This window comes from Buceros rhinoceros, unplaced genomic scaffold, assembly GCF_000710305.1.
Source record: "Buceros rhinoceros silvestris isolate BGI_N320 unplaced genomic scaffold, ASM71030v1 scaffold9706, whole genome shotgun sequence".
NCBI lineage: Eukaryota > Metazoa > Chordata > Aves > Bucerotiformes > Bucerotidae > Buceros > Buceros rhinoceros.
Window position 1 is genome coordinate 7,426 of NW_010418069.1, and position 24,425 is coordinate 31,850.

Consider the following 24,425-nt stretch of genomic DNA (forward strand, 5'->3'; position numbering starts at 1 on the left):
GGCAGACAGCACCTTGCTTTCCTCCAGCGAGTGACCCAGAGTCACAGCCAAAGCAGAATCGCCGGGGAGAACACCAAGAGCGTGCCCCTGAGCTGAGCCCTGCCTCTCTGACTGATGTCCCGTGGCTGTGGAAGTGATCGCTGCTTCCCTTCTACGGGAAATGAAGTGATGCATGTGGTTACAGTTTTACAATGTGCACTTTCTTCAGGCAGGACTTTTGAAAGGCATCAGCTGTCTCTAGCGTGTCTTGTAATAACCTTGGTTCATACACCACTATGGCATTAAAGACATTAACCACCTTGCCCCGTCAGCAGCATCACTGAGACAGGAGAACAAGTCCTCTTTGAAATGCAGTTTATTCTACAAACAGTCAGAGTAAAATCTTCAGATAATTTCTGTAACTGCATACAATACCAGCAGGAAAAAGCACAAGAGAAATATGGTCACGTGAAGGTTACTCGCAGCTATTCTCTAAACTACTCACTTGCCAGGGAAACATTAAACGGGAGCTGAAAAGTTTCCTTTAGTTTATGCTCATGTTCTCCTCTTTGGGCATTTTGTTTCCACACATCCACATTCATCTACATGCACGTATGTGAACTGAACTGTCTTATGCTCAGAGCAAACGAGTTCCACCTTCGCTCTGTGACTGCTTTTCTCATGGCAGCAGATGCATTTGTGCTCCATTTCACTGTCCTCAAAGGAATACCTACAGAAAGGAGGAGATTTGTGCATCAGTCTGCTGCCTTCCCAAACGGACCCGCATTTGCTGCTGCAAATGGAGGTACTTCTAAAGAGCAGAGAAGCAAATTTTCCTGTCTATTTTTCTGCTTTTTCTGTTATTTTTCATAACAGCCTTTCCTCAGGACGCTGCTAGCTGTGCTGGGCCAGAGCATCCGACACCAGTGGGGAAAATCCCAGTAACTTCAGTGCGTTTTGGATTAGGCCCATTCTGGCAAGAGAGGAAGGAACGATTCACGCAGAGACTAAAGGGTGAGGAAAAAGCTCCACTTGGCACGAGAGCTGTTCAAAAACCACACGAGGACCTGTTTGAGAACAGGGAGTTAGTACGTTTAGCTGACGTCGTTTCAAAGGGATGTGTTTTCCTAACTCAGATAAGGCACTCCTGTCTCCCCGAAGACATTTAGTCACACGGCGAATGACCAGGTCCTTGCAAACCAGGTCTTTTAAAGCAGGAAGGGGAGAAACTGTTGCAGCCTGTTGGCGAGAAGAACCCAGGAAGGCCAGATGTGGGGGAGGACAGAGAAGGGTTTCCTACTTACACCGAATAGGTGCTGCACGTCCCTTCGCAAAAGGGCACTGGGACCGGAGCGGCGGATTTGCAGTGGTCGTGGACGATATACTGCTCTCTCACACTGCGTTTGCACTTATGTGGCAGGTCGATACCTGTGTAGGAGAACACTTCTGTCAGAGCTCTGCAGCCTGGGGAGTTTGAAAGGCATCTGCTAGGAAACCAAGGGCAGATCACCCTACTGACACTTTGCACAGTCCGAAAAACCAAATGAGAGGTGCAAAGAGGCACTATTTTAGCAAAGCAATTTCCTGCTGGTCAAGGCACTTTTCTAATAGTGGACGGGCTTAAATGCAGACTTGTGTATCAGTTCATGTAAAGATACTGTTGAACCAAGACGTAAAAGGGATTTTTGGGGTTTTTTTTTTTAATTACTGTAAATGACACTTTTGATTCTATAACAACGTATGATTTCAGGTGGATGCTATGGAAGAAAGACCCTTTTTTCATGCCATTTCCAGATGGAAGATATAGACCATATTTTCCACAAATTTTCTTATCAGGAATATAGTTCAAATTAAGAGTATTTCAGATGTTTAAGAACACAGAGATGGAGGTTGAAGAATTTTAATGTCCCCGTTGGGAGAAGGAGGCAGATTTTTAGCCTCAGCTGTGAGGTACAAAACAGCTCTGCTGCTGTGAGAGCAGCCCTGTGGCAACTGGGGGCTCTCAGTGCATGCAGAAACAGGACTTCAAGCAGGGGAGAACCACAGATTCCACAGTAGTGGAATAAGGAATCAGTGATGGGAACGTCAGTACTCACATGTCTTACAACAGCCATCTGAAGTCACGTCAGTTGTCCCCTGTGTTGAAAGCAAACATAACCAAGACGGTTCAGACGCACATAGTGCTAAGCAGCTAGTAACTACGTGAGAGTTCAGGTGTATTCCCTCATCTCTAACCAAGACAGATTCCTCACCAGACCTATTCATGTACCAGTTTTATAGACAACGGCTTATAAAAACAAATCCAGCAAGGAAGGGAGTGAGTTTTATTAAGTCTGTATATCCTCTCGCAAGCCAGGTAAGATGTCCTGTGACACATGCCTGACCTTATGTAGGTCCTGTCGAAGCCAGCACAACACACTCAGCCCCAGCTGCTCCTGGAATGGAACAGCGTGTCCTGTGTAGAACCTGCCCCAAAGCTGACTCATGGCAAGGCTGCCTTTGTCCCTGCTTTGGTTGTCAGATCTGCTGCAAAGCCCCACAGAGCTTCTGAAAGATACAGGAAACCACTAATTGCTAAAAGCCAGGGCGTGAATGATCCTCCTGGCTCAACCATGTGCCACTTCTTTGCTCAGTGATGCACCACAGATCAGAAGACACTCTGGTCATCAGTTCCCCCAGGGGTTCCATGGTGAGTGACCATTTGCTCAGTTGCATTCCGTAACCCTGGTGTTTCTCAAGGGATGAAAGCTCCAGCTGTGCTATTGCCCCAGTACTCTTCTCTTTCAAGCTGCAGTGCTTATCCCATGACAAGTAAAATGCGTGACTTGTTTGCAAATAGTTTTGTTCTACTTCCATGGGATGCTCCATTCAGGGCTGAAAAGCACGATTCCTTCAAGCAAGGATGATCAGTTTAGAAAGATCAAGAAATACTGGAGTGGCTCATGTAAAACAGTAAAGAAAACTCCCAGAGCAGCAGACCTCATTCCAGAAGTTGGTTTTGTTTTCTGGCTCTGAAATACTTACTGGGACACAGTTTGATTCCTCAAATGGTAGGCAGACCTTTACTGTACTCGTCAAGGAATACTGGCCCGCTGATTCAGTGCATGTGTACTGAGTGCAGTTATCATATGGAGCTTTATAACTCTTTCCAACCTGAATAAAAACAGGAAAAAAACCCCAACCCAATGTAATACAGCAATAAAAATAGAATAATGCAATAGCAATACAGCCAATGAACTGGTTTGTTTGCATCGCTCTGGAAGTGCTGAGATGTCTAAAACACACATTTGCAAATTATGCACCAAGCTCACCCATCACCAGCCTGAAAAATCCCTTCTGTGGCCACCTAGATGGAAAGTAGCAAAAGCTGGTGGCAGAACGAGCATACAGGTATGGACTGAAATGCCAGCAGGTGAGCGAGTTGATAAATGTGGAATAAAATATATACAAAAGAAAAATATTGCTTTTGAAGGGTCTCAACAGTTTTCTTTTTTAATAGATGGAAGAAAAGCAGAAGATGTGAAAGAGGAGGTAAGTCTTTGTAACAGAGGTTAATGGATAAATAAAAAGCCTCTTCATGGAGACATAAAAATTACATACTGTCACAAGAGAAGCAAGATTGACTATCAAGGAATGAAAGGCTGAAATAGGAATGATGTGGAACACAAGAGCTGCTAGAAAAGCAACAGCATGTAAGACAGCAGTCATGGGTTGAGACGTTCCATTAACCACTCACAGGAGTCGTGGGCTGTGCTAAACCCAGCGAGCTGGCCTGGGGCTCAGCCCGTGTCCACACCACACTGCGCTCACAAGACATGACGTATTAGCTGGGTGCGTCACCAAGTCACACCACTCTGCAGCAGCTATGCCACTTGATTCCTGCCGCAGTGAATTCAGAGCTAGGGATAGTACATCCCCATCAGACCGTGCACACTGTTTAGCCCCGTATCTCCAGGGGAAGATAAAGACAGTTTCCGGATCGGGGAAGTGTGATGGGAAGCCAGCTCACATGTGTCTGCAAAAGCAGTACGCAGCGTCACCATCCCCTCCAAGACCTTTCTCTCTGTCGCATGTCAGGAGAAGGGGGAGTGACATGATTTCCATTCCTGCCACAGACACATCATCATCACAGCGGTGCCTGTGAGACACACACAGCAGAGAGCAGCTGCATAACCATCTACCCTTACTTTGGAAACAGACATCTCTAAATCTCCTAGCGGTTTTCCCAGCCTCAAGACGTACGACGGTGGTTCAAAAAATGCTGAGGTCTTTTAACAATTGAGCGCTGTGTGCAGAGGAAGGGAGTGCTTACCTCAATGGTCACGTTGCCAGATGGAAAGTTTGCCACACACGCCACTTGCTGGCACTGGCTGCAGCACTGACCCTCCTCTTCCACAAAGCGGAAACCCTGTGGCAATAAATTTTCCGTTTAGCCATGTTACCCAATGTCTTGTTCATGAAGAGCCTTTGGATCAAAGCCACACTGGAGATGGCAGAGGACGTGACCAACCTGCTGGTTTCATCTCTGCTTTTTTAAGAAACATGTTGGAATCACTTCAAGGCTAATGAGCAAAGCTGACAATTTCTTTCCCTTATTGAATAGTGACTCTGGGCACTTTAGTTACCATGAAGATCCTGTCACTGCCTATTCTTCTTGAGGCCAACACACAAGCCAGGCCAATGCACAAGCCAGGCCAAATAAATTAATTCGGCTCATGGAGACTTGCTCAGTCCACCACCAGTGCCTGGTCTAATATTATGACACCGAAGAACTGCTGCTGTCAGTCATGTGAAGATCGTGCAGCTGTTATTCCCCCTTTGTGTTTTAGGTATCCGTTGATCTCCTGGTGGGTGTGGCTGGCTTCAGGATTAATTATAATATTTTTATCCATTTTTAGGATTGATGGTGGGTCTGGCCTTACCTGGGCAGGAAAATAAACCACTCTGCTTACATTCAGTAACAGACTGAACAGTTTTTGTTCAGATTCTCAGATCACGAGTACTGAGAAGAGTCTGGAAATGTACAAATTAGTGTGGAGACTCCTTATAATCTTAATTTTTTAGCTGTCAATGGGCAACACCAACAGAAGAGCGCAAGCATTTCTATGGTTGGACTTCAACAAGTTTGCGATTGTTCTCCCTCACCCTTGGCATCTTTCCAAGGGTGACCTCTTACATTTGCTAGAGTGAAAATAACCAGCACCCTGAAAAGGACTTCACAAAAAAACTAATAGAAGATTGTATCCTGCTTCTTTCCGTGTGGCGGCAGCAGTCACGCTATCCCAGTTTCACAGCACATGCCCCCAGCAGCCACTGCTGGTGGCTGGGGAGGCTGAGCGCGCAGTGCTGACCTGCGGGCAGGTGGTTTGGCATTTCACCGGCTCACACCGGATGCGGTTGGTCTGCGTCACAGCGTCCTGCTCATCTGTGCACACACAGTCCTCACAGGAGCTCTTAGGCACCAGTGCCCCAGGCTGGAAATACAGAGGAGACAGGCCATGGCAAGAACTCAGCAGCTTCTAGAATAAACAAGCATCCCCTGGGCTATCAGAAATGAATGTTTATGCTTGGATTTATATTTGGAAGAACTTCCTGAAATCAATACCTCCAGATTTCTAAAACCTCAGTATCACAAAAGGAACACAAGGCTGACGCTCCCAAGTGGATCAATCATGTTAAATAAGTTATTACGTTATCTCATAAATCCCATGCATTGATTTTCACTCAGTTCAACCTTGTAATTTAACCTTGAAACATCCAATGAGATTTAAAATTTGTATTCAATCACAATTGTGATTTCTTGACTCTAGAACATCGGTAAGATCTTATTTAATAAGCAAGTTACTGATCTCTGGCGTTACCTATTCAGTAACAGTCCCAATTGTATATAAGAGTACTGGCAGGGAAAAATTATGGGGCGTTCCAATCCTGGTTTTTGTGAGTGTTGACAATAACGACCTCAGAAAATTCTCACTTAGGTAGCATTAACCTGTGGAAAGAAGGGTCTAGAAAAAGACCTACCTTAAATTCAACTCCTTCGGAAACACATACACCTTTTGGTACTGTAAGAAAACATAAAATGAAAAGAATGTGCTAGGAATGATGTAAATAGTTATTGTGCTCAACTCTGAATTGTGAGTGATTTAGAGGATACTAAGAGTAGGACTGAGTTTATTCACTAGCCTTAGTAGCCTCCACAAAAGGGGGGGAAAACTAACCAGTCCGTGGTGCTAATGTGGAGCTATGTGGGAGCCCACAGGTGCTCATGTTATGCATGAAGTGGGGTGTAATTCTATATCCTGGTATTTTCCATACGGAAAAATCTGATTACCCCGTTTTACCCACACTTTTCTTTGATGCTAACTACCTTGCTGGTAACTGAGCCAGTGTGAATCCGGAAATAAAATTTGGCAGCAAAGCTTGTGGATGGGTTCAACGTACCTGACATTCAGCATCTGATCAATAACTTACTCTCATTGAATACCAGCTACAGAGAACCTGCACCGGTCACTCCACCTCCAAACCCAGCGCCAATTGTAAAGGCTGGGAGGGAAGGGGAGAATCTACTGCTTATGATTTTTTGATTTAGAAAGAAACAAAATAGCTCAAGGAATAAATATAACACTTTAAGGAAACATGGTACTTACTACAGGAGAAGATAGGACAACAGCCGTCCTCAGATATAGCAACCACTGGTTGGAAGCCTAAGTCACATGCTGTTTTTTTGATAAAACATGTTTTTATATCACATTCTGCAATAGATAACAGAGGTAAGTAAGCCAAAGCATCACGTCCAGCAGTGTTACTTGCAGACAAAGCTTGAACATCCAAAAAATTGGGTAGAAATAGATGATTCTTGAACCACACATTTTTGGAGCTTGGGATATGCTCAGGTGAAGTATCTCTAAGCTTGCTCTACTGTAAAGCTCTTTCCTGAACATTCCGGTCCTTGTCCTTGCTTCTGTTCTCCCATTGGATGTCACCTCCAGAAAAACTAAACACCCTCATCTCAGAGCAGTGACAGAGAAACAAGTTGGGGTAAAGGTAAATGAGTCAGAGAGTAAAAAAAATGATGAGGCAGTGGATGAGAGCCAAAGAGGTAAGGGTGGGAACGAAAGGCAAAGCACCCTGACAGTGCCCACCACTCCCTCAAGGCACCCAAGGAGTCTGATGGACCTTTGCCTGCAGCATGAAGGGATGAGGAACGGACAAAACATCACCCAACCGCTGCAGGATTCCCTGTTCTGCATCTTCCTATAGGTGCTGGGGATGCCCAAGGTGAAGAGCAGGCTGACAAGGAGGTCCTGTGCTGTGGAGGGCACTTGGGACTGAGAGGATGCAAATGGAAGGTGAGGGCAAGCATATATTAAGAACCTCCACAGAAGGCCTTGGGGGACCTAGATGAGCACGACCTCCCTTACTGGATGGATCTCTGTGCAAGGATCACCCTTTCATCTCAGAAGGGACAAGAGCCCAGAGGATCCTGTGAAGCACCTCGTGGTCCAAATGATCCATGGGGGATTTTTGAACGTTAATATCTGGAGGGTCATGGCAGAGGACCAGTGGAAGCCTTTGTGATAGCAAGAGCTCCTGGCATACGGATGGAAGAAACGACCACTCCAGCGTGTGTATTTGAATCTGGTACCTGTGGGGTAGCAGACGTCACTCGAGGATTGCTGCTAAAGGCAAACGACGCTGCATTATGACCTCTGAGTTATCGACTCACCACAGACTGCCTCTGTGCAGCATGGGTCATCCAGACGGGGTTTTATTTTGAGTACAAAGCCCTTTTTGGTGCAGTCGATAGGTGGAGATTTAGCACAAGGGCGGGGGAAGCAAGAGGCATTCAAGGTGGCTTCATCACAAGCGCAGTGTAGACAGTCGTGCTCCCAAGCCTCTCTAGGCTGTGAAAACAACAGGGACAGTAGTTCAGAGAGCAAAAACTAGAGGTATTGTATTAATGATGACCTGCTGCAAGACAGTGTAGGGCTGGGTTGCCCTAATTTATTATGTGGAAAATTAGAGTTCAAATTCCATACGGAGGAGAAGGGAACAGTAAGAAAAAATCCGTTCTCTGCCACCTTCCTTTGCAGGTTTACGTGTTTCCAGGGGGAAGCCTGACAGTTCTACCAGGAGACAGAGATTCCCACAAACTGCTATTTCTGCCTCTGCGCCTAAGGTGATTAATAAAGGTCTGGAGTTAACAAAATCTGCTCTTTTCTCCCCCACTGTCATTGCTGTTCACTGGTATTTAAGCTTAGAATTAAAAGAAACTCATGCAATCATTTTTACAGGGGGCCACAGCACCCACCTATAGTATAAAGACAGTATTTTCCTTTTTCTTACCTGTTTCACTGACCCATCTTGTGCAGTGCAACCTGTAAAACAAATTACAGGTTCCTTTAACGAGAACGGAACCGGGGAAAGCAACAGAAGCAGGACAGGAATAGAAGGAAGGTCTTGAAATCTGAGAAACAGCCACAAAGCGAGATCCAGACTGCAAAGTCACAGGTTGTACCCAAAACATCTTAAAGATCCTTCTCTTTGTTCTTTTGAAAGTCACACTTTCTGCATAACAGCAGGCAGAAATTGCAAACCTGAAACATTTCCAGCCTAACTAGAAAGGGCCAGTATCAGGGTCTCTCCCATTTCCCCTGTACCCAGAACATCTCCTTTAACGTGCACTTCTAGTCACGCTCTTACCCCACCTTCCCATCCCGCCATTTATGTTATTTCTTACCACAGACAGAAACACAAATGCCATCATGGTCATTCAGCAGAGTTTTTCCGTCAGGACAGTAGCATCCCTCAACAAACACTGGTGTGTTATTGTTGGAGGGGAGGGTGTCCATAGCGACTTCTCTGCACAATCAGAATAGAAAGAGGAACAATGAGAAGCAGAAATGTGCCCTGGGTCTATCAGACACCTAAATCCCAGGGGAATGTGAACTTCTAGCCTTCCTCAGCAATTCTCTGGTTATGAATGTGAGAAGTGCCTTAGGAAATGACCCACCTGCTGAAGCAAGTGTTCCTTTTTGCCTCCCCACATGGCTTGTACACCTGGTCCTGCGCACAGCTGGCCTCTGCGGAGCATGAGCACACACAGGTTAGAAAGCCCAGACCCACACGTACCCTTCGATGCACAACAAATGACCTGCGCACACTAACGCAGCCCACCCCACGGTCTGCACAGCCCAGGCTCCTGCCCAGCGAGGGGGCTCCTGCAGCTTCAGCAAGGGGGAGTCGATGGATTCAGCAAGGCACATGAGACAGTACTCAAAGTGTTTACCCCTGAATCACTGGGTGCCCCTGAGCAGGGCAAAGCACGCGGAGAGCAGCCGTGCTTTGCCATCTAGTGATGAACCTCTGCGGTAACACACTGCTCCTCGGTGGAGCTGCTTGGGAGAGACTATGGGCCTGTTTCCCACTTACGGGCCAGTCTCCCAGTTCTGGACTGGAACAACCTCTTTGGTTTGTTCCTGCTTTTTCTCAGGTCCAGGGCAGCTCCGGAATGATCGGAGCCTGATGATGTGGAGGAACACAGACAGGTGTGTAGGTGAGGAGAGAACAGACCGGAGCTGCCTCAGTGCCAGCAGGTCTTTCCCAGGCTTACCGCACTGCCCGTTCGCCTGCCTCCGCCAGTCCACGCAGACCCCGTGGAGCCCGCACAAGGCTGCGTACGTCTGCATGCTCTGACACTCGGTGCTGGGGTGCCGCTCTGAGCACCCGCTGGCCACACACGCCTCATAGTAGGGCTGTGGGGGGACCACACTGTGGCACTCGCTCAGGTTCCTTCGCAAAACAAGGAGACAGACGTGGCACTTCACTTCTTGGGGCTACTTCCAAGGAAGAATTCAACTGGGAACCAAACCCATCCCCACCCAGAGTAAGTCTCAAGGTAAAGATGCCACTACAAATTGCTCAGATAAGCAATACACCCACACAGTGTAATGAGGAATGAGTGTTACCCCTCAATCTTTACAATGCTTCGAAAGGAAGCAGTTTTATGCTGGACTGACACCTGCAAAGAAAAGTCTCCTGCACAGCTCACAGCCACAATTCTATATGCTGACATTTTTACATCAGCCTGTTTGGCGATCCTGTTGTAAACCAACACATTATTTTAAAAACAGACAGACACACTCGCTACTAAATTCTGCCTGTGTTCGTTTTCATCCGGAGCTTTCAGATGCTGAATTATAGCTAGCTCCTGATTGGCCTCTCCAGAACTGACAGGCAGAGGGAGCACCAAGAAGTGGACACTATTAAGGGAGGATTGATTTTGATGATGCAGCTGAAAAATACCTGCCAGACTCAAGAACATTCACACATCAGTTCCCTGATCAGTTTTTCAAGGTATGCTAGACGTCATGTTCTCAGGTCCTATCAGCAGTTCACCCAAGTCGTGTACTGAAGCACAAAATTTATCTTGTGAACTTATTTTTCTGGCACTTTTGGGAGCTGTCTTACCAGATGATTTTACACACGCTGGAAGGCTCACAGTGCTGATGATATTCAATCTCAGCTGGTTTTGAGACACCTGGTTTACAGTATCTGTTGGTAGGATCTGGGACTTTCCAATCTAATGCCATCTCCTTGAAGGCCTCGATAACCTCACCATTCCTCTTCATAGCATCATCAGACTTCTGGTTGGTGCAGGTACCTGGTAGCAATATAAAAGCAAAGTGACCGTTTGAAGACAGTTGATGCTGATGAAACTGCTTTTAGAGAAAACCTGGAGGGAAGTTCTCCTCCTTGTGGGAAGGCAACAACATGTGGGATCCTGGATGAGTTCTCAGGCGCTGTTTGTAGGAAGAGAAAGCTAGAAGACAGTTTGCCTCATGAAAACCTGTTAAGGGTCGAGTTTTAGCTCAAACCAGGACAAAACCATAGCTGACGTGTTGGTTGATGCATTTCCCCGGTGACTAAAGCAACTGAGATGGCTCTAGCCCAGGTCTCTCCAGATTCTGTACATTCCCGTACCGAGTATACCTGATCAAGAGGGAGGACTTACAAAGAGTCTATCTCCATTGACCAACAGACTGTGAACAGAACGAAAGGGACTTGAAACTGTCTCCTGACAGTGTCTTTCCATCAAATAGAGATAAATGTATTAAAATTTGTGAGAAATAGAAATCAGTGGAGTTGTCAGCATTTAGAGCTGTTTACAAGGGGACGAGAGAAAGCAGGAGGAAAATTTATCGCCTTCATTGCTGTCAGCTGATGAGGAAACTCACCACACAGTCCCATGGTATTGTTATAAAACTTTCCAAAAGGGAGTTTTATGTAAAATGCAAGTCGACTGTAGGAGATATAAACTTCTAATTCTGGTATTTCAACCATGATGTAAATGCCCGAACTGGTTATCCTGATACCATTCTTGGAAATGTCTGGAGCAACTTTCTTGTCATTAAACAGAACCTAAAAAGAAGAGAAACAAGAGGTCTCCGTGGACTTCCTTCTGCTGAGTAAGGTGTACGGTCTGTGCAACTGGAAAGGAGAGCAGCACTAACTCAGCCCTCAGGAGCACAAAATGGAGCCTGTCAGAGGCAGCCGTTTAGGCAGTTCTCTGTGATTCCTTTTTAATATGTTGTAAGTTATATTTGAATACTCATGTCAAGAAGAAAAACACAACTTTAAATCAAATGATCATTTCCCAAGTTTTTAGAATATACAAGTGTTTTGCCAGCACTAAGGAAAAAAGAGAGAGAGAGGAAGCGATGTAATTGTATTTCCCATCCATGCAGTGTTTTACAAGCCTTTTTACGCTTTGCCGTGACAGGGCGTTTGGCAATAGAGCGATATAACTACAGCAAAATAATATTGAGAATTCATTTCAACACAGTACTTTACCAAGTTGGTTTCTTTTCCATGTTCCTTTGCTTGTGTCAGAATAACAACCGAGTTGGAGTGAAAAATGAGAAGGGACATTGAACAAATTGCTCCATCAATGGCACCACAGTAGTAGTTATCTATATGAATCCAGAAGTCGTGAGAGCTGGGATGAGTTGACTTCACCAGAACATAGGTGCAGTTTTCTTTAAAATGGTAGTATGTTCCATCAAAAGTCACATAATGCTCATTTCCCCATCCACTGCAAATGCCTGGAAGACAGAGTGACAGAATTCAAGTTTGGCTTCTGAGCTTCCCGTACTTTGTACTTACAAGCTGGTTTTAATTCATTTATTCACTTACAGCGAGACCTGAAATAACCAGTTTGATAAAGAAAAATCAGCCTAGCAAGGTTGTGTGACCATAGCAAGGTCACTCTTACCTGCTCTTAACAACCAACGGTCTAGGTGTGACTTCTATTTCATTACAACCAACCGAATTAATATGAACATAATAGAGGTGTTGACCACATAGACTCACCTTTCTTCAGGCCCAGCTGAACATAACACAGGTATCGGGAATTCTCCTGCTCTGGTACTTACACTGACACTCAAAGACTTCACAGCAACCGGTTTCATCGAAGTGTTTTGTAAAGGGGAAACCGTTGACGCAGAGTTTCACTCGCTGAGGAGGGCAAGTTACGCTGGACAGTTTAATGTTGTTTCCTTCTCCCAGGCAAGTGGCAATCTGGCAGTTCCCGAAGTTCCATGTTTCATTAAACTGTTGGCGCATTGAAAAAGGAGAGGAGAGGCACATACAAAATAATGTAACAACAGCTTTAAAATCACACTCAGCACTCTGCGCCGTTCAGTTCCTTGTCTGGCATGGTGTTGTGTACCATCTACTCTTTCTCTGGAAACCAGGCAATATGGAACATACATCAGTCAACAGGGCCTGGATACCTACTGCTGATCTACACCACGCTTGGGACAGGACTCAGTGTTAAGGTGCTGACCACTCTTTGTCCAGCTTAGGTAGCTCTCTGCCCACGTACAATCATTTAGATGTTTCAGGTGAACAGAACCTTCAGCTTATTCCCTTGGGGGCTTCTGGTATGGTCTAAGCCATCTAATTCAGCCAGGTGCCGTGGAGTTTACCAGCACCGGAGGAGAACACCCGGTCTTGGCTGCAGGCAATGCTGTAGCTGAAGAAACACATCCGTTTTTTTTCAAGTCTCTCACCTTTCTGGGAGGAATGAGCCCAAGACAATCGCTCACAGGAGTCCCTGTGGTAGCAGGAACTTGGCTTGTTGCGTTTGGAGCAGGTGTTGGTGGACAGTCTTCAGAGTCTGGATCACAGACCTTGAGGGCCTCGGTATGACCCATTTTACACTCAGCCCAAATCAATTCAATCTGACACGATGCGTTGCAAACGGAGTAAGCACAATGACCCGATATATTCACTGGCAGAGAAACATTTTCTCCTGCAAGGCCAAAATCCAACAGTTAGCGCTGGTCTGTGCATGACACTGGTAACTCTCCAGGTCTATGCATCACAGGTCGGCCACATCCTCAGCCCTGTGTTTAACTAACCGGGTCTGCCTGTACCCGAGGGACATGGCCAGGTGTGACTGTCTGACCGCAACTCCTTGAATTCAGTGGCTGAACCGAAGCTCAACTCATCCAAATGGAAAAGGCTGGGGGGGGGCATAGGTGGCTCATCTGAAATTCTGCTGTTAAGTACATTAGTGGGACAAGAGGAGCGGATACGGAATACATCACTGAGCACACCTGGTCTTCACAAAGACCAGGAGGTACGTAGTTCAGGAGCCACTAAGAGATGAAGAGTCTTCCCTCCTCTCTTTCTGGAACACGACTGAGGATTACAAACCTGTGTTCAGCAGTTTGAGGTTCAGGGTTGGTGCTGGAGTCCACTGGAGTGTCTGGTTAAGCTTCCTTACACCAGGGATATCCAAACCAGGACAAAGTTATAGGACATGGGAGAGTTGTAGTTCAGAAGGTGCTAGTCACGGTTCAAAGCTGTAACAGCTTGTGGTAATGTGAACTGAGCACTTACTGAAACGCCTTTACCTAACAGTACATCCTCCCACGTCAATGGTGCAGACAAAAAATTTGCTTGGTTTCTCACCCATTTGTATCGATCGTCCGTTGTCGTTGCAGAAGCAGGGAGTGGCTATCACTGGGGATGGAGGTGCAGATGTCACAGGTTGCATCTGTGCTTCTGCAGGAAATGAGATCAATTAATATTCAAATCCTCTGCTACTCTACTTTCAAGCCCTATGGCATCTCTCACACTCATCACTTTTATAGCCCCACCACATCCTGTACACATCCACGCTAAAGCCACCCGCTCTGTATTTGTATACACTGTCTCTATTACACCGTGTGCTGCTAGAATCAGACATCCACACTCCCCTTTGCAGTTAGGGGTTTTTTTCCTGTACAGAGTACAATAAACCACTCTTCTACTGTTGCTTTTTCATTCCAATTTAAGGCTTCTTTGAACTTTCTAATCCTGCAGGACTTCACCTGACTCTGGAGAGGTGGTTTCCAGTAGCACTCCAGTTTGCCTTTTAGTGCCTTGTTGTGAAGAATCTGTTGGTTTAAATGCAGCCAGATCATTTAGACACTTTGCTATGCCACTTACACTCTGATTTCAATAGCCCTTCCTCTCCAGGCTAGTACTCCATTATACTTCTTACTCCACTTGTTAACATATTTGGTAAATACCCAACTCACGGGCTCACAATCAATTCTTTAGTTCTTCCACTCTCTTGAGAAGAGAAGCTAACTTTGAATTTTCCCTGCCCCCTTTGTATAATTTGCTACCAGGATAATACACATTTTTTTAGCCACTAATTTTTCTGCGCTATAATCATGTGGCAAAATCCCACCTTTTCTTTATTTCCTTTTGTTTCCTATTTTCTGTCTATTCATCCTGTTTTCTGTTTATTCACATCCCTTCTCGCTGCAGCTTCTCTTTGGGAAGGCAGCTTTATTTTCTCAATCCAGTGACCCGTTTGAGACTGGCTTATGCCAGTGTAGAAAGCAGGACAATAAGAAGCATAGTGTCATACAGGTGACGAAAAGGAGAAAACCAAGGCTTAGAAGTGTGAAATATTGAGACTAACACCACCAGAGTGTCAACCGTGGAATGCCCAAGGTAAAAGCTGTACTGAAAAATGGCCGAATTGTTCTATTCTCTCTCTATCCCATTGACTGTAAGAATCTATAAAAACTGCACTTTAGGTCCCCACCATGAGACCCACAAGCTCTGACCACTCATTCCTGAACCATCCACTCCCTTAAATAATGCGCTTATCCTAGACATGCAGTAGGAATCATTTCCTAGATGGAGGAGTCTTCGTACCATCAGAGAGTTTCATAAAATCACCACCAAACCTCTTAGAAATGTAGTACCTTGTGCTGGTGTGGATGGTGCTCTGCAAGGGATGAGTGTTGTAACGATCACGCCACCAGCGCCGCAGACAGCGGTACCGCACTCTGTCCCAGATACTCGGCTGTACACAGTTTCATTTAAGGTGTAGGTCTTTCCATTGTAGCAGCAAAGGCAATCTGAGGCACCAAAAGACCGAATGCAACAGTACCATGGGACACTTGTAATATAAATACAAATGAAAAGAAAACCAAACTCTGGATTTACCCTCCTGTAGCTCATATCATCAAACACGAATTACCTGGCTAAAAAACTTTCTCAGTTTCTACTTGAGAGGTTGAGCTGGGTGTCTACCTCATTTGTTTCAAGTGGGTTGGATTTTTGTTGTCACCAGTGTTTGATGGAGTCAGCTCTCACAGAGGAATTACTGGCTGGTGAAAGCATCAGAACTGGCATCGTCCTCACCCATCATGGAGCACAGGTACATTCTCTCTTGGCAGGGAACACGACCGGGATTATTGCCTTGCTGAGTGATAAAACACTGGCTTGAAAGGCATCGCACAGCCATTTCCACCCACTGGTGAGGAACGTGCAGTGATAAACATTTCTTTTAAATAAAGAAGCTCTCCAGGTTTTGGAGAATGTGCGTTCAGGAACCCAAGAGACTATATTACCATAAAAAAAAAATCAGCAGAAGTGAAGAGGTTTTTTCTACTGGGTCACCCTGCATTTTGTGATGTGGTTTCTCCCAGATATGGGAATGAGCTGATACCAGACCTTAAGCAAGCGTGTCCTTCAGCACACAAACGTGCCTTTCACACGCAAGCTTCTAGCCCTGTTGTGACATTAGTGGACAGGAAATAGCACCGCTCAAGATTTGCCCTGTTCCAATAGCATTCATTGGAATGCCCTGCTTCAGACTGCTCTCGTCCGTCTTCACTGACTACCAGAGAAGTTTTAACGTGGAGAAGTGGTATTCACGTGGGTGAGATGAATCCCACATTTCACACCTCTCTCCTCCCTCCCTATGATTATCCTTTAGACAGTTCTTCAGGTCCAAGGCCATGTTTTGCTTATCAAAGTGTATCTGTACAGCTGTGCATCCACCTATCGAAGGAGCTAGCTAGAGTCCTGTCACCAGTGTGCCTGCAGCAACACGTGGTGTTGGGTTGATCCAGTCCTATCATCACTCAATGAGCACTGAGGGTGGTGAACAGTTACCTTTGGAGTCTTCAGTACACAGTTTCTCCTCAGGATCGCTGAAGATAAAGGGAGAAGGCTTCTTTCATTGACTTGAATCAATACATGGAACGACAATGTCTGCAACAGTATCTACTTTTACATAAAAGCCTGTTCCTGGAGGATTTAATGATAATTGCCACTGCCTATGAACATAAACCCAACATTGCCCAGCTTGGCCTTTCCAGTCCTATTCTACCTCTCCCGCCCTCCACTGACCTACCATGAAGTGCAGTTGGGGAGGGAGACGCATTTCCTTCTCTCCTCGTCAAAATATGGCTTGTCAGGACTACACTCTGGGTAACATCCTGGAAAGTTCAAGTGAATGAAGCATTCTTAGTCTGCTTTACATAGTCCAGGGAAAACACTGTCAGATGCAGATTTGATCCCAAACTGAATGTGATCCCAGTATGAATGTTCTTTATACTACCAATTAGTTTTCCTCATCCTTTTTCCCTCTCTCCCAGAAGTTTTAATTAACTCTTTTTGTCAACAGATAAATATTCTCTGCAAATTTAGACGAACAACCTTTTATCTCTCCCCAGATTTAAAGGCAACAGGCAAACTATGCTATGAATGGCACCATCACAGAGGGCATTGGCCCAGGCGAGGCACGGTCAGTGAGTTTCTGGGGCACCTGGGGTAGCCTTTCAGCAACCCTGATGCCTAAGATATTTAAAACCAGACTAATAGCTCCAATTCCCATAAACTGCATCAAAGCCAAGCAAGAATTACCTTCTAAACTGTACAGCAAGTTCCCACATTTCCCTTGTGGGTTCCTGCAGGTCTTTAGACAAGGGGCTCCGCAGGGTTTGTAGAACCACTCATGTTTGTCAGGTGGGTTGTAATAATCACAGAACACGGCTGGAACAGAAGAATAAAGATCTCCAAGTCTCAGACACCGACCAGAGGTAATTTTCTAAATATTGTAAACTAGAGCTTGTTGAGTCACGCAGGCACAGCCACGTCAGAATTGCACTCTCCCATGTGCCTGGGAGCGTGGAGCGCTGCTTTTCTGCGTGCGTTTTCAGAGCAATACTTACGGCAAATGGCAGGCGTTCTCCAGTCAACACAGACCCCAGCTCTGCTACAGCTTCTGGAATAAGCAGCAACGGAGGTACAAAAGCACTCGCAGTCTCCCACACTGTCACAGCCACAGAAGTCAGAAATACAAGATTCGTAGTAGGGTATCGGGTTCACCTGTCAAAACACCAGCAGAGCTGTCACCACAAACGTACCAGCTGTGCTCTGTTTTAAGGAGAGGGAGTGCTCTGAATTTCTGCCATCCACTGGCAGTTTCTTTGGCAGAAGCAGGCTGAGCCTCTGACAGACCGGCATTGGCATGAGGGAGCCACGGAACTTCACAACAGGTCATCTTCTATTTGCTCCTGTGTGGCAGAGCTGCACTCCTAACTCTTCCCATCCTCAGGTGTGCAGTACCAGCATTTGCTCTCAGAACGCCTTCCCAGTGCGATTTCTGCGGGACTAAACTGCCTGTGCTGTGCACAGCTATGCAGTGTGCGCACTCCGAAATCGAGACACAGTGATTAAGGAAGTCCTGTTTCCACTGAATTTCATGTCTCTTGTGTTTTAACCTGTGCCAGCATGAACTAACCAAGGAAATTAAGCCAAGTTTGCTTTTAAAACAGCTTATTAAACTGCATTGAAGCTTCCTGTACACATTCTAATTAAGAATCAATAACCTTGCTTCTGTTTAGATGAATTCAATTTGTGTCTAAAATAAACCAAATAATTAATCTCATTAGGTAATTTGAATAAACCTTCCAAAGGATCCACATAGAAGCAGCCCTACACTAACTTATCTCTAGATGTCACAACCTGATACCTAACGTTTTATTTCTGGTGGCCAACTATTATCCTCTTCAGTTACTCCAGACTGGCACTGCTGTTTGCTCGAAACCATGCAACGGGATTCAACCAGCAGAGCTGTAAAGTGGGGGTTTGAGAGAAGTAGCCCTTGGACTTGAGGATGCTGTGTAATAGCCTTTAAGAGTAAAAATTAGTGTGCAAAAGTTCTGCATAATACCAACAAATAATGAGTGAGGAACTACCGAGGACGAGAGAACAGGATTACCTTGCTGTGACAGGCTTCAAAGATGCTGCTCTTGATGATGCTGCAGTGCTTCTGTCCCAGGGCAGACTTGAAAGGCTGATCGGCACACGGGTCCGTCACATTTATATTGGAGCAGGTGCTCGTAATTTTCCAGCTGTTTCCAAACTCCTGGATGCTCATCTCCACGGACTGCCCTCTGGTTGTGAAGTCATTCCGTGAGCGGCCATCAAAGTCCCCACAAAGGCCACAGACTTTGCCCTGGGTGATTTGCGTGGGCACAGTGAATGGTTTGGTTATCGGGAGTGCAGCCACTGACAGAAAGAAGCTCTAGAATAGGCCAAGGCAAAAGAGCTGCAAATTTCTAAACAGCCATCGAAATGGGGCTTAGAAAAACAGGACTCAAGTGACAAGACCACTCTGTTAACACTCCAGTCCTGCAAACTGTTTGGCTTTACTTCTAGCTCCAAATATTCTGGAGCGTTTCATACTGAGTGAACAATGAAATAAATCACAAGACGTGGCCTGCTTGCTGCTTCTCGTTCAAATGCTTTTCCAAGTCCTGCTTTTCAAACTGGAGGTCTAGTTCCGGAAGCATAACACTGAGTTCGGAATCGTAACTCTCAGGCCATCCCACACCTACCTGGAAAGATGGAGCCACGTGAACCACAACGGTAGTCTTCTGGTCCCACATGAAGTTCATCCCTTGGTTTGTTTCAATCACTATATAACCTCCTCTGAGATCCACTTTGTAATTCTTCTCAGCTCCTGGATCAGTGGCTATCTCCTGAATTCTTCCTTCCAACAGTCTGATTTCACTGCTCTACATGGAACAGATACATTACGTGGAAGGAAATGGAATAGCAAACTAAGTGAAACAGCTCTGATATTCTGCCTCTTGCCCTTCATCTTGCTTTTTTGCAGCCTTTACACTACATCTTGGCCTATCGTCAGACGTGAGCCACAGACAAGATCCACAGAGTTCAGTGGCAAATATCTGCCCTTGCAAGACAAGTCTCACAAACAGAAACGGTCCTCAGTGTAGATGAAATCTGTTCTGCCGACACGGCAGCTCCTGAGTGCATGGGCATCATCCCCTCATCCCCCACTATGGAAGAAATCTCTTTCATGGACACTTTGGGGAAACGAGGGAAGGAGAGAAGAAACTCTTCCCTCTGTAATTACACCTGCCCTGTGCTCAAACCATGGTACACAAACATGCTCCTCTAAAAACTTTGCCATCAGTCCTGTACCACTAACGTCACAGATGCAAGTACACACATGCTCATGCACAGAGTGCTCCTAACTCCCTGCATCCATCCCCTCACCTGCAGAAATGTCCAGCCCTGTAAACACCAAGTACCTGAACCTTTCCCAGCTTTCCTGCCTCTGCTTTCTGGCTGTTTGACTTCCACAGATGCTCTCCGGCAGCAACTAAGTTGGAACATAAGGGAAAGACTAGAGCTCCTGAGTTATAACCAATTATAGGCAAACCTCAAAAATCAGTGTGATCTTCAGGGAGCAGATGGAAGGTGACTTCCCACAGGCGTTGTTCTGAATTACAATTCGGAAGGTGCCAGCGTCCATGTTATTGGGGCAAAAATCCTTAGAAAAATAGACAAAGTTGTATTAGGTCTTTTCAGGCAACTAGACCAGCCTTAAACATTTTCAGGAGCTCTGAATATATGACACTGCAATCTGTCTTCGGCTATTTTGTCACTTTTTTTTTTTTTCCACCAAAAGTCTGGGTATTTCAGGAGAATCTGGTGGCAGTTGACCTGGTGGCACATTCATATTTGACCAGGATTTTCAAAGAGAAAAGCTAAGGAAAAATTGGAGCTTTTCACAGCACCAGTGCTGCACGGCCAAAATTATTTTTTCTTGTAATTAGCAAAACCAGCTGTAATTTGGGGATGACAAAGTGTCTCAACAAGTACTGCCTCATTACACAGAATTACTACACAGGAGGCTCATGCGTTGACCTTCACATGCTTCTGTCACAACAAAACCCTGTCAGTCTTGGATGGCTGGGAGAAACACTCAGCTTTTGAACACCACTCCAATTCCTTTCCCTCGTAGGTGCCGGCATTCCATCCGGAAAGGGCTGTCCAGCCCAGTCCTGGAGTTAACCGTCCAGGGTCACACAGTGCCCTCTTGCGTCACTTCTGAGCATGGATTGCTTTGGTTTGTGGAAAATCCCACTGCACCTGCTGTAGGTACAAGAGGAGGGGAGTGGGCTCTGCTCATCAGAGTTGACTGTTTTGGATGGGATTGAGTTGCTCAGGCTGAACCCTGCAGCACAAGCTGTGAAAAGAGTATGGATAGGAAAGTGAAAAAAAAAAAATTGATACCTGAGCCAGGATATAGTCACAGTCTCCCAGAAAGTCAAACTTCTCCCCGTCAAAGCTCATGTAATGCCCGTTGCCATACACAGTGCAGGTTCCCTTGCAGGGGTGGTCTGTGCAGTTCCACTGCCGTTTGTTACAGGTGCTGGGAGGAGAAATGCGAAGAATCACAATCTTAACCCCAACCAGGGCAGAGTAATTCAGAGGTTTGTCTTTTGCAGTACTTCAGAGACAGCAATCACCTCGCGCTCTTCCCGGAGTACCCTCTCTGCTGTTCTGAGACCGTGCCGTGAGGTGGCTCACTCATCAGCAAGTTCATGTTTGCTGCCAAGACAAGTTTGACCTGTGTGTATTGTTATTCTGTTTTTTCCCTTTAAATCATTAAGTCCTGGCAGCAGAGAGTGGGGATTTAGGAAGCAAATTTAAGGTGAAGAAGTGAATGTTCCAAGCATTTCTGAATACTAATCTATGAGGTATCACGTGGTCACTTCTGTTCCTGACGACAGCGGCGTGAGCCAATATAAGCGCTGTCTTCCCTTGCGCACTGGGTCTGGCTGAGGTGGAGCTGATTTCCCCCACAGCAGCCCTCATAGTGCTGAGCTGTGATTGGAGCTGGAGAGGTGTAGACAGCGCACCAGAGGGCTGGCTGCTGGCATCAAGCCATGGCATGGCATCAAGGCTGCCTCTCCAACGACCGATGTGTTTCTGGCTCTGATTTTGTGTGAATCCTCTTGGCAGGACTAAGCAGTCTCATCCTCACTAAATAATGGATAAAGATGCAAAGCATTTTACCCACCAAGCTCATTAATATCTGTGAGGACAGGAGCAGCCTTATACAGTCAACTGGAGCAACTAGAGCATTCAGTATTTGAGAGCCACACACCCAAAAGCACTGCAACTCACTGGAAGATCATTGTGATTCCTCCCTCCTCTAAAGTAAATCCTTTTCTGGGGTTTAGCTGTGCCCAGCAGACACAGACGCAACCCCTCCCTGTAGAGCGACCAGCCACAGACCAACCCGGATGAGGCTGGTACTTCTAAAGCTGGTTGAAAGGGGTTTGCAGAGAGGGATGGAAACTCATTGACAGAAGAACTTGGTACTTGTTCTCCCCAAGCACAGGCTTGTGCAGTGTACTGCAGGGGGAAATGTTTCCCCTTTTATGTTTACTGAAAGCCTGATGGCTCTAGTGATGAAGAGGAAGGCTTCAAAATACACCCTGCCCCAGGGGCCCACCATGCACGCCAGTTTTAGAAGCCTTAGTTCTAACACGAGGCACCCCAGAATAACATACCATGTGTTGCAGTCCACCTTGATGGTTTCCCCAGGTTTATAAAAGTGTCCTCCATGGACACAGGGGCATTGATCTTTGGGAATACATCTTCCACTGCCATCCAACACCAGCCCATCGGGACACATGCAGCCAGAAACACATTCTGTGACGTACTGTGTGTATAAAGATACAACAGAAGGCAACTTTTAAAGGCAATTTAAAAAAAATCCTGTAGGTCAGTGACAATCAAACTACAAGTATCACAGCTACACGTGTCATCAGTAACATGGCTGATCTGTGAACCACGCAACATGCTACTGTCAGCGCTCGTTAGGGACAATCACGCATGCACAGGAGGGGAAGTCCTTACACAGTGCATGTCCTGCGTCTTACAGCTCTTCTGACACTCTGAGCCAATCGCACCAGGACCCGCAGAGCTGCAGTTGAAGTAATACATAGGAGCTGGGCAGTCTACAGGAGGAAGAAAATGTTTCAGGCAGGTAATTTTATGAAAGCAATAAGGATGCCGTCATCAATTGTAAAACAGCGGAGCGTTTCAGAGGGCAGCACATGTCTCTCTCATTTACAGTTTCTGTTAACTTTTGCTTCTGCCCACCAACAGTGCAGGGAGAAGGAGGCGGGTAGCGTCTATGCTTTGGGAAACATCTTCATCTTTTACAGGATTCAGCAAGTCTGGTGCCATTTTTACGAAGGCAACCAGCACGTTTCAGGGAGAAGGCAGAAATGTGCAGAATACAAAAATGTTACAGAAAGTGAGAGATAACACGGGAAAACATTATAATACCAGCTGACACTGCAGTGCCATTATTGGACAAAATCTCACCTTTTACCAGGACAGTTTCTCCAATGCAGTCTAATCTTCCTTGAATGCATTTGCTAAAGAGATTCCATAAAAAGAAACACATCAGCTCTTTGCACATTTCTCTCTCACTAGAGAACAAGGCGCTGCAAAGCTTCACTAGTCACACAAATAAAAAATTCCTGTGAAAATCAATATTTGGTACAGCCATCCCCAGAAAGAAGATTAAGACACCCAACTCCTAAAATACGCTTCCTTCATCTGCCACTGGTTTACTCTGTGTTTTCCCTTCATCAAGTTTTTCCTAGTCCTCTATTTTCCACTCTGTGAGATGAGACTAACATTTCTTAAATAGGAGACCTCTTACATTACTAAATGAATCTGTGCTTACAAAATGGTCTAGAATCCTCAGGGAAAAAAAAACGTGGGAGTTGGGTGAGAAGCAGAGGGAATACGTAGACTTCTACAGACACTAATAAATTGTTCTAATAAACCAGCTGTCCCCTGGCATTTTTTTGCATCGCTGCCCTGAACAGGTTGAAAATGACGGTTGTTTTTCACTGCAGATGTAAATTAATGAAGTTATTTTTAGTATTTTCCCCCAGATTTCTCTCTCTTTCTTTTTAAAAAACTCAGTTTAAAAAATGAGATTTGGGGTTTTTTCCCTGGGTTATTTTTATTTTTTAAACTGCCTGCAGGGTGTGTTTTACTTAGGTCTTTCATTCCAAGCCAGAAACTCCCCCAAGACCCTTCTTTTCTAGAAAACTTGCTCCCACTGTATACAACAGTTTTTTACTCAACCATGAACTTTGCCTAGAGATAGACTGCAAACATTGTCCTCCTTAACATGTTTTCAGGCTCGTTTGCTAGCAGAAGTGACCTCTGCTGTAGCTGCACTTCCTGCCAGGGAATATTTGCTTTGGTACAATGCAGGAGAAATTTGTCATTATTTTTTATGGTAGAATAACACGATTTAGGGATTTGTGCAGGGACTTCCCCGGTGAGCCCTGACATCCCCCAGGTATGCAGCCTTTGCATCATCGGAGCAGCTTACCACATCAGCTTGTCCTCTTGGAAGGAGTTGCCAGGCTGAACAATCTTGCCTTTGTAGTAGCAGGGACAGTCGTCCGGAGTTACACATTCCTCCTCATCGTTGAGGTATGTCCCTTCAGGGCAACCGCAGCCCTCCATAGGAGAGACCTGAACTTTACACAGCGGATCAGGTTCATCCAGAGAGCGGCAGGACTGGTTGCAGTACTTCACGCTATAGTTATAAACCATAGTCTCAGGACACTCCTCAGAGGGATCTTTGCAAAAGAAATAAAATGGATGTATGGCCTTCCCGTGAATTATCGCTCATGCTGTTAGTGCAGCTCTCTGCACTAAAGCCATAAATGCGCTTTTTTCAAACCAGAAGACCTCATCGCCCAGTGGTCTGGGGGAACCTGATC

General features: G+C 45.7%; 1 protein-coding gene across 1 annotated transcript in view; it reads right to left on the reverse strand.

Annotated features, from left to right (window-relative positions):
• Positions 1-341: 341 nt before the first annotated feature.
• The window catches only part of LOC104495427 (mucin-5B), a 42,009-nt gene continuing 17,925 nt past the window's right edge, over positions 342-24,425 (reverse strand). The window contains exons 17-48 of the mRNA XM_010138392.1: positions 24,029-24,281; positions 22,999-23,051; positions 22,525-22,625; positions 22,176-22,327; positions 20,890-21,028; positions 20,033-20,143; positions 19,182-19,361; positions 18,563-18,799; positions 17,511-17,667; positions 17,203-17,331; positions 16,691-16,775; positions 16,450-16,487; positions 15,252-15,407; positions 13,960-14,052; positions 13,053-13,294; positions 12,414-12,591; positions 11,833-12,083; positions 11,217-11,400; positions 10,450-10,642; positions 9,593-9,771; positions 8,993-9,062; positions 8,720-8,841; positions 8,326-8,357; positions 7,706-7,883; positions 6,627-6,731; positions 6,001-6,041; positions 5,331-5,453; positions 4,292-4,387; positions 3,004-3,132; positions 2,076-2,115; positions 1,284-1,407; positions 342-709 (exon numbers count right to left, since the gene is read on the reverse strand). Of these exons, the coding sequence (XP_010136694.1) occupies positions 535-709; positions 1,284-1,407; positions 2,076-2,115; positions 3,004-3,132; positions 4,292-4,387; positions 5,331-5,453; positions 6,001-6,041; positions 6,627-6,731; positions 7,706-7,883; positions 8,326-8,357; positions 8,720-8,841; positions 8,993-9,062; positions 9,593-9,771; positions 10,450-10,642; positions 11,217-11,400; positions 11,833-12,083; positions 12,414-12,591; positions 13,053-13,294; positions 13,960-14,052; positions 15,252-15,407; positions 16,450-16,487; positions 16,691-16,775; positions 17,203-17,331; positions 17,511-17,667; positions 18,563-18,799; positions 19,182-19,361; positions 20,033-20,143; positions 20,890-21,028; positions 22,176-22,327; positions 22,525-22,625; positions 22,999-23,051; positions 24,029-24,281 (4,346 nt within the window). The 3' untranslated portion in view covers positions 342-534. The remainder of the gene's footprint in view (positions 710-1,283; positions 1,408-2,075; positions 2,116-3,003; positions 3,133-4,291; positions 4,388-5,330; positions 5,454-6,000; positions 6,042-6,626; positions 6,732-7,705; positions 7,884-8,325; positions 8,358-8,719; positions 8,842-8,992; positions 9,063-9,592; positions 9,772-10,449; positions 10,643-11,216; positions 11,401-11,832; positions 12,084-12,413; positions 12,592-13,052; positions 13,295-13,959; positions 14,053-15,251; positions 15,408-16,449; positions 16,488-16,690; positions 16,776-17,202; positions 17,332-17,510; positions 17,668-18,562; positions 18,800-19,181; positions 19,362-20,032; positions 20,144-20,889; positions 21,029-22,175; positions 22,328-22,524; positions 22,626-22,998; positions 23,052-24,028; positions 24,282-24,425) is intronic.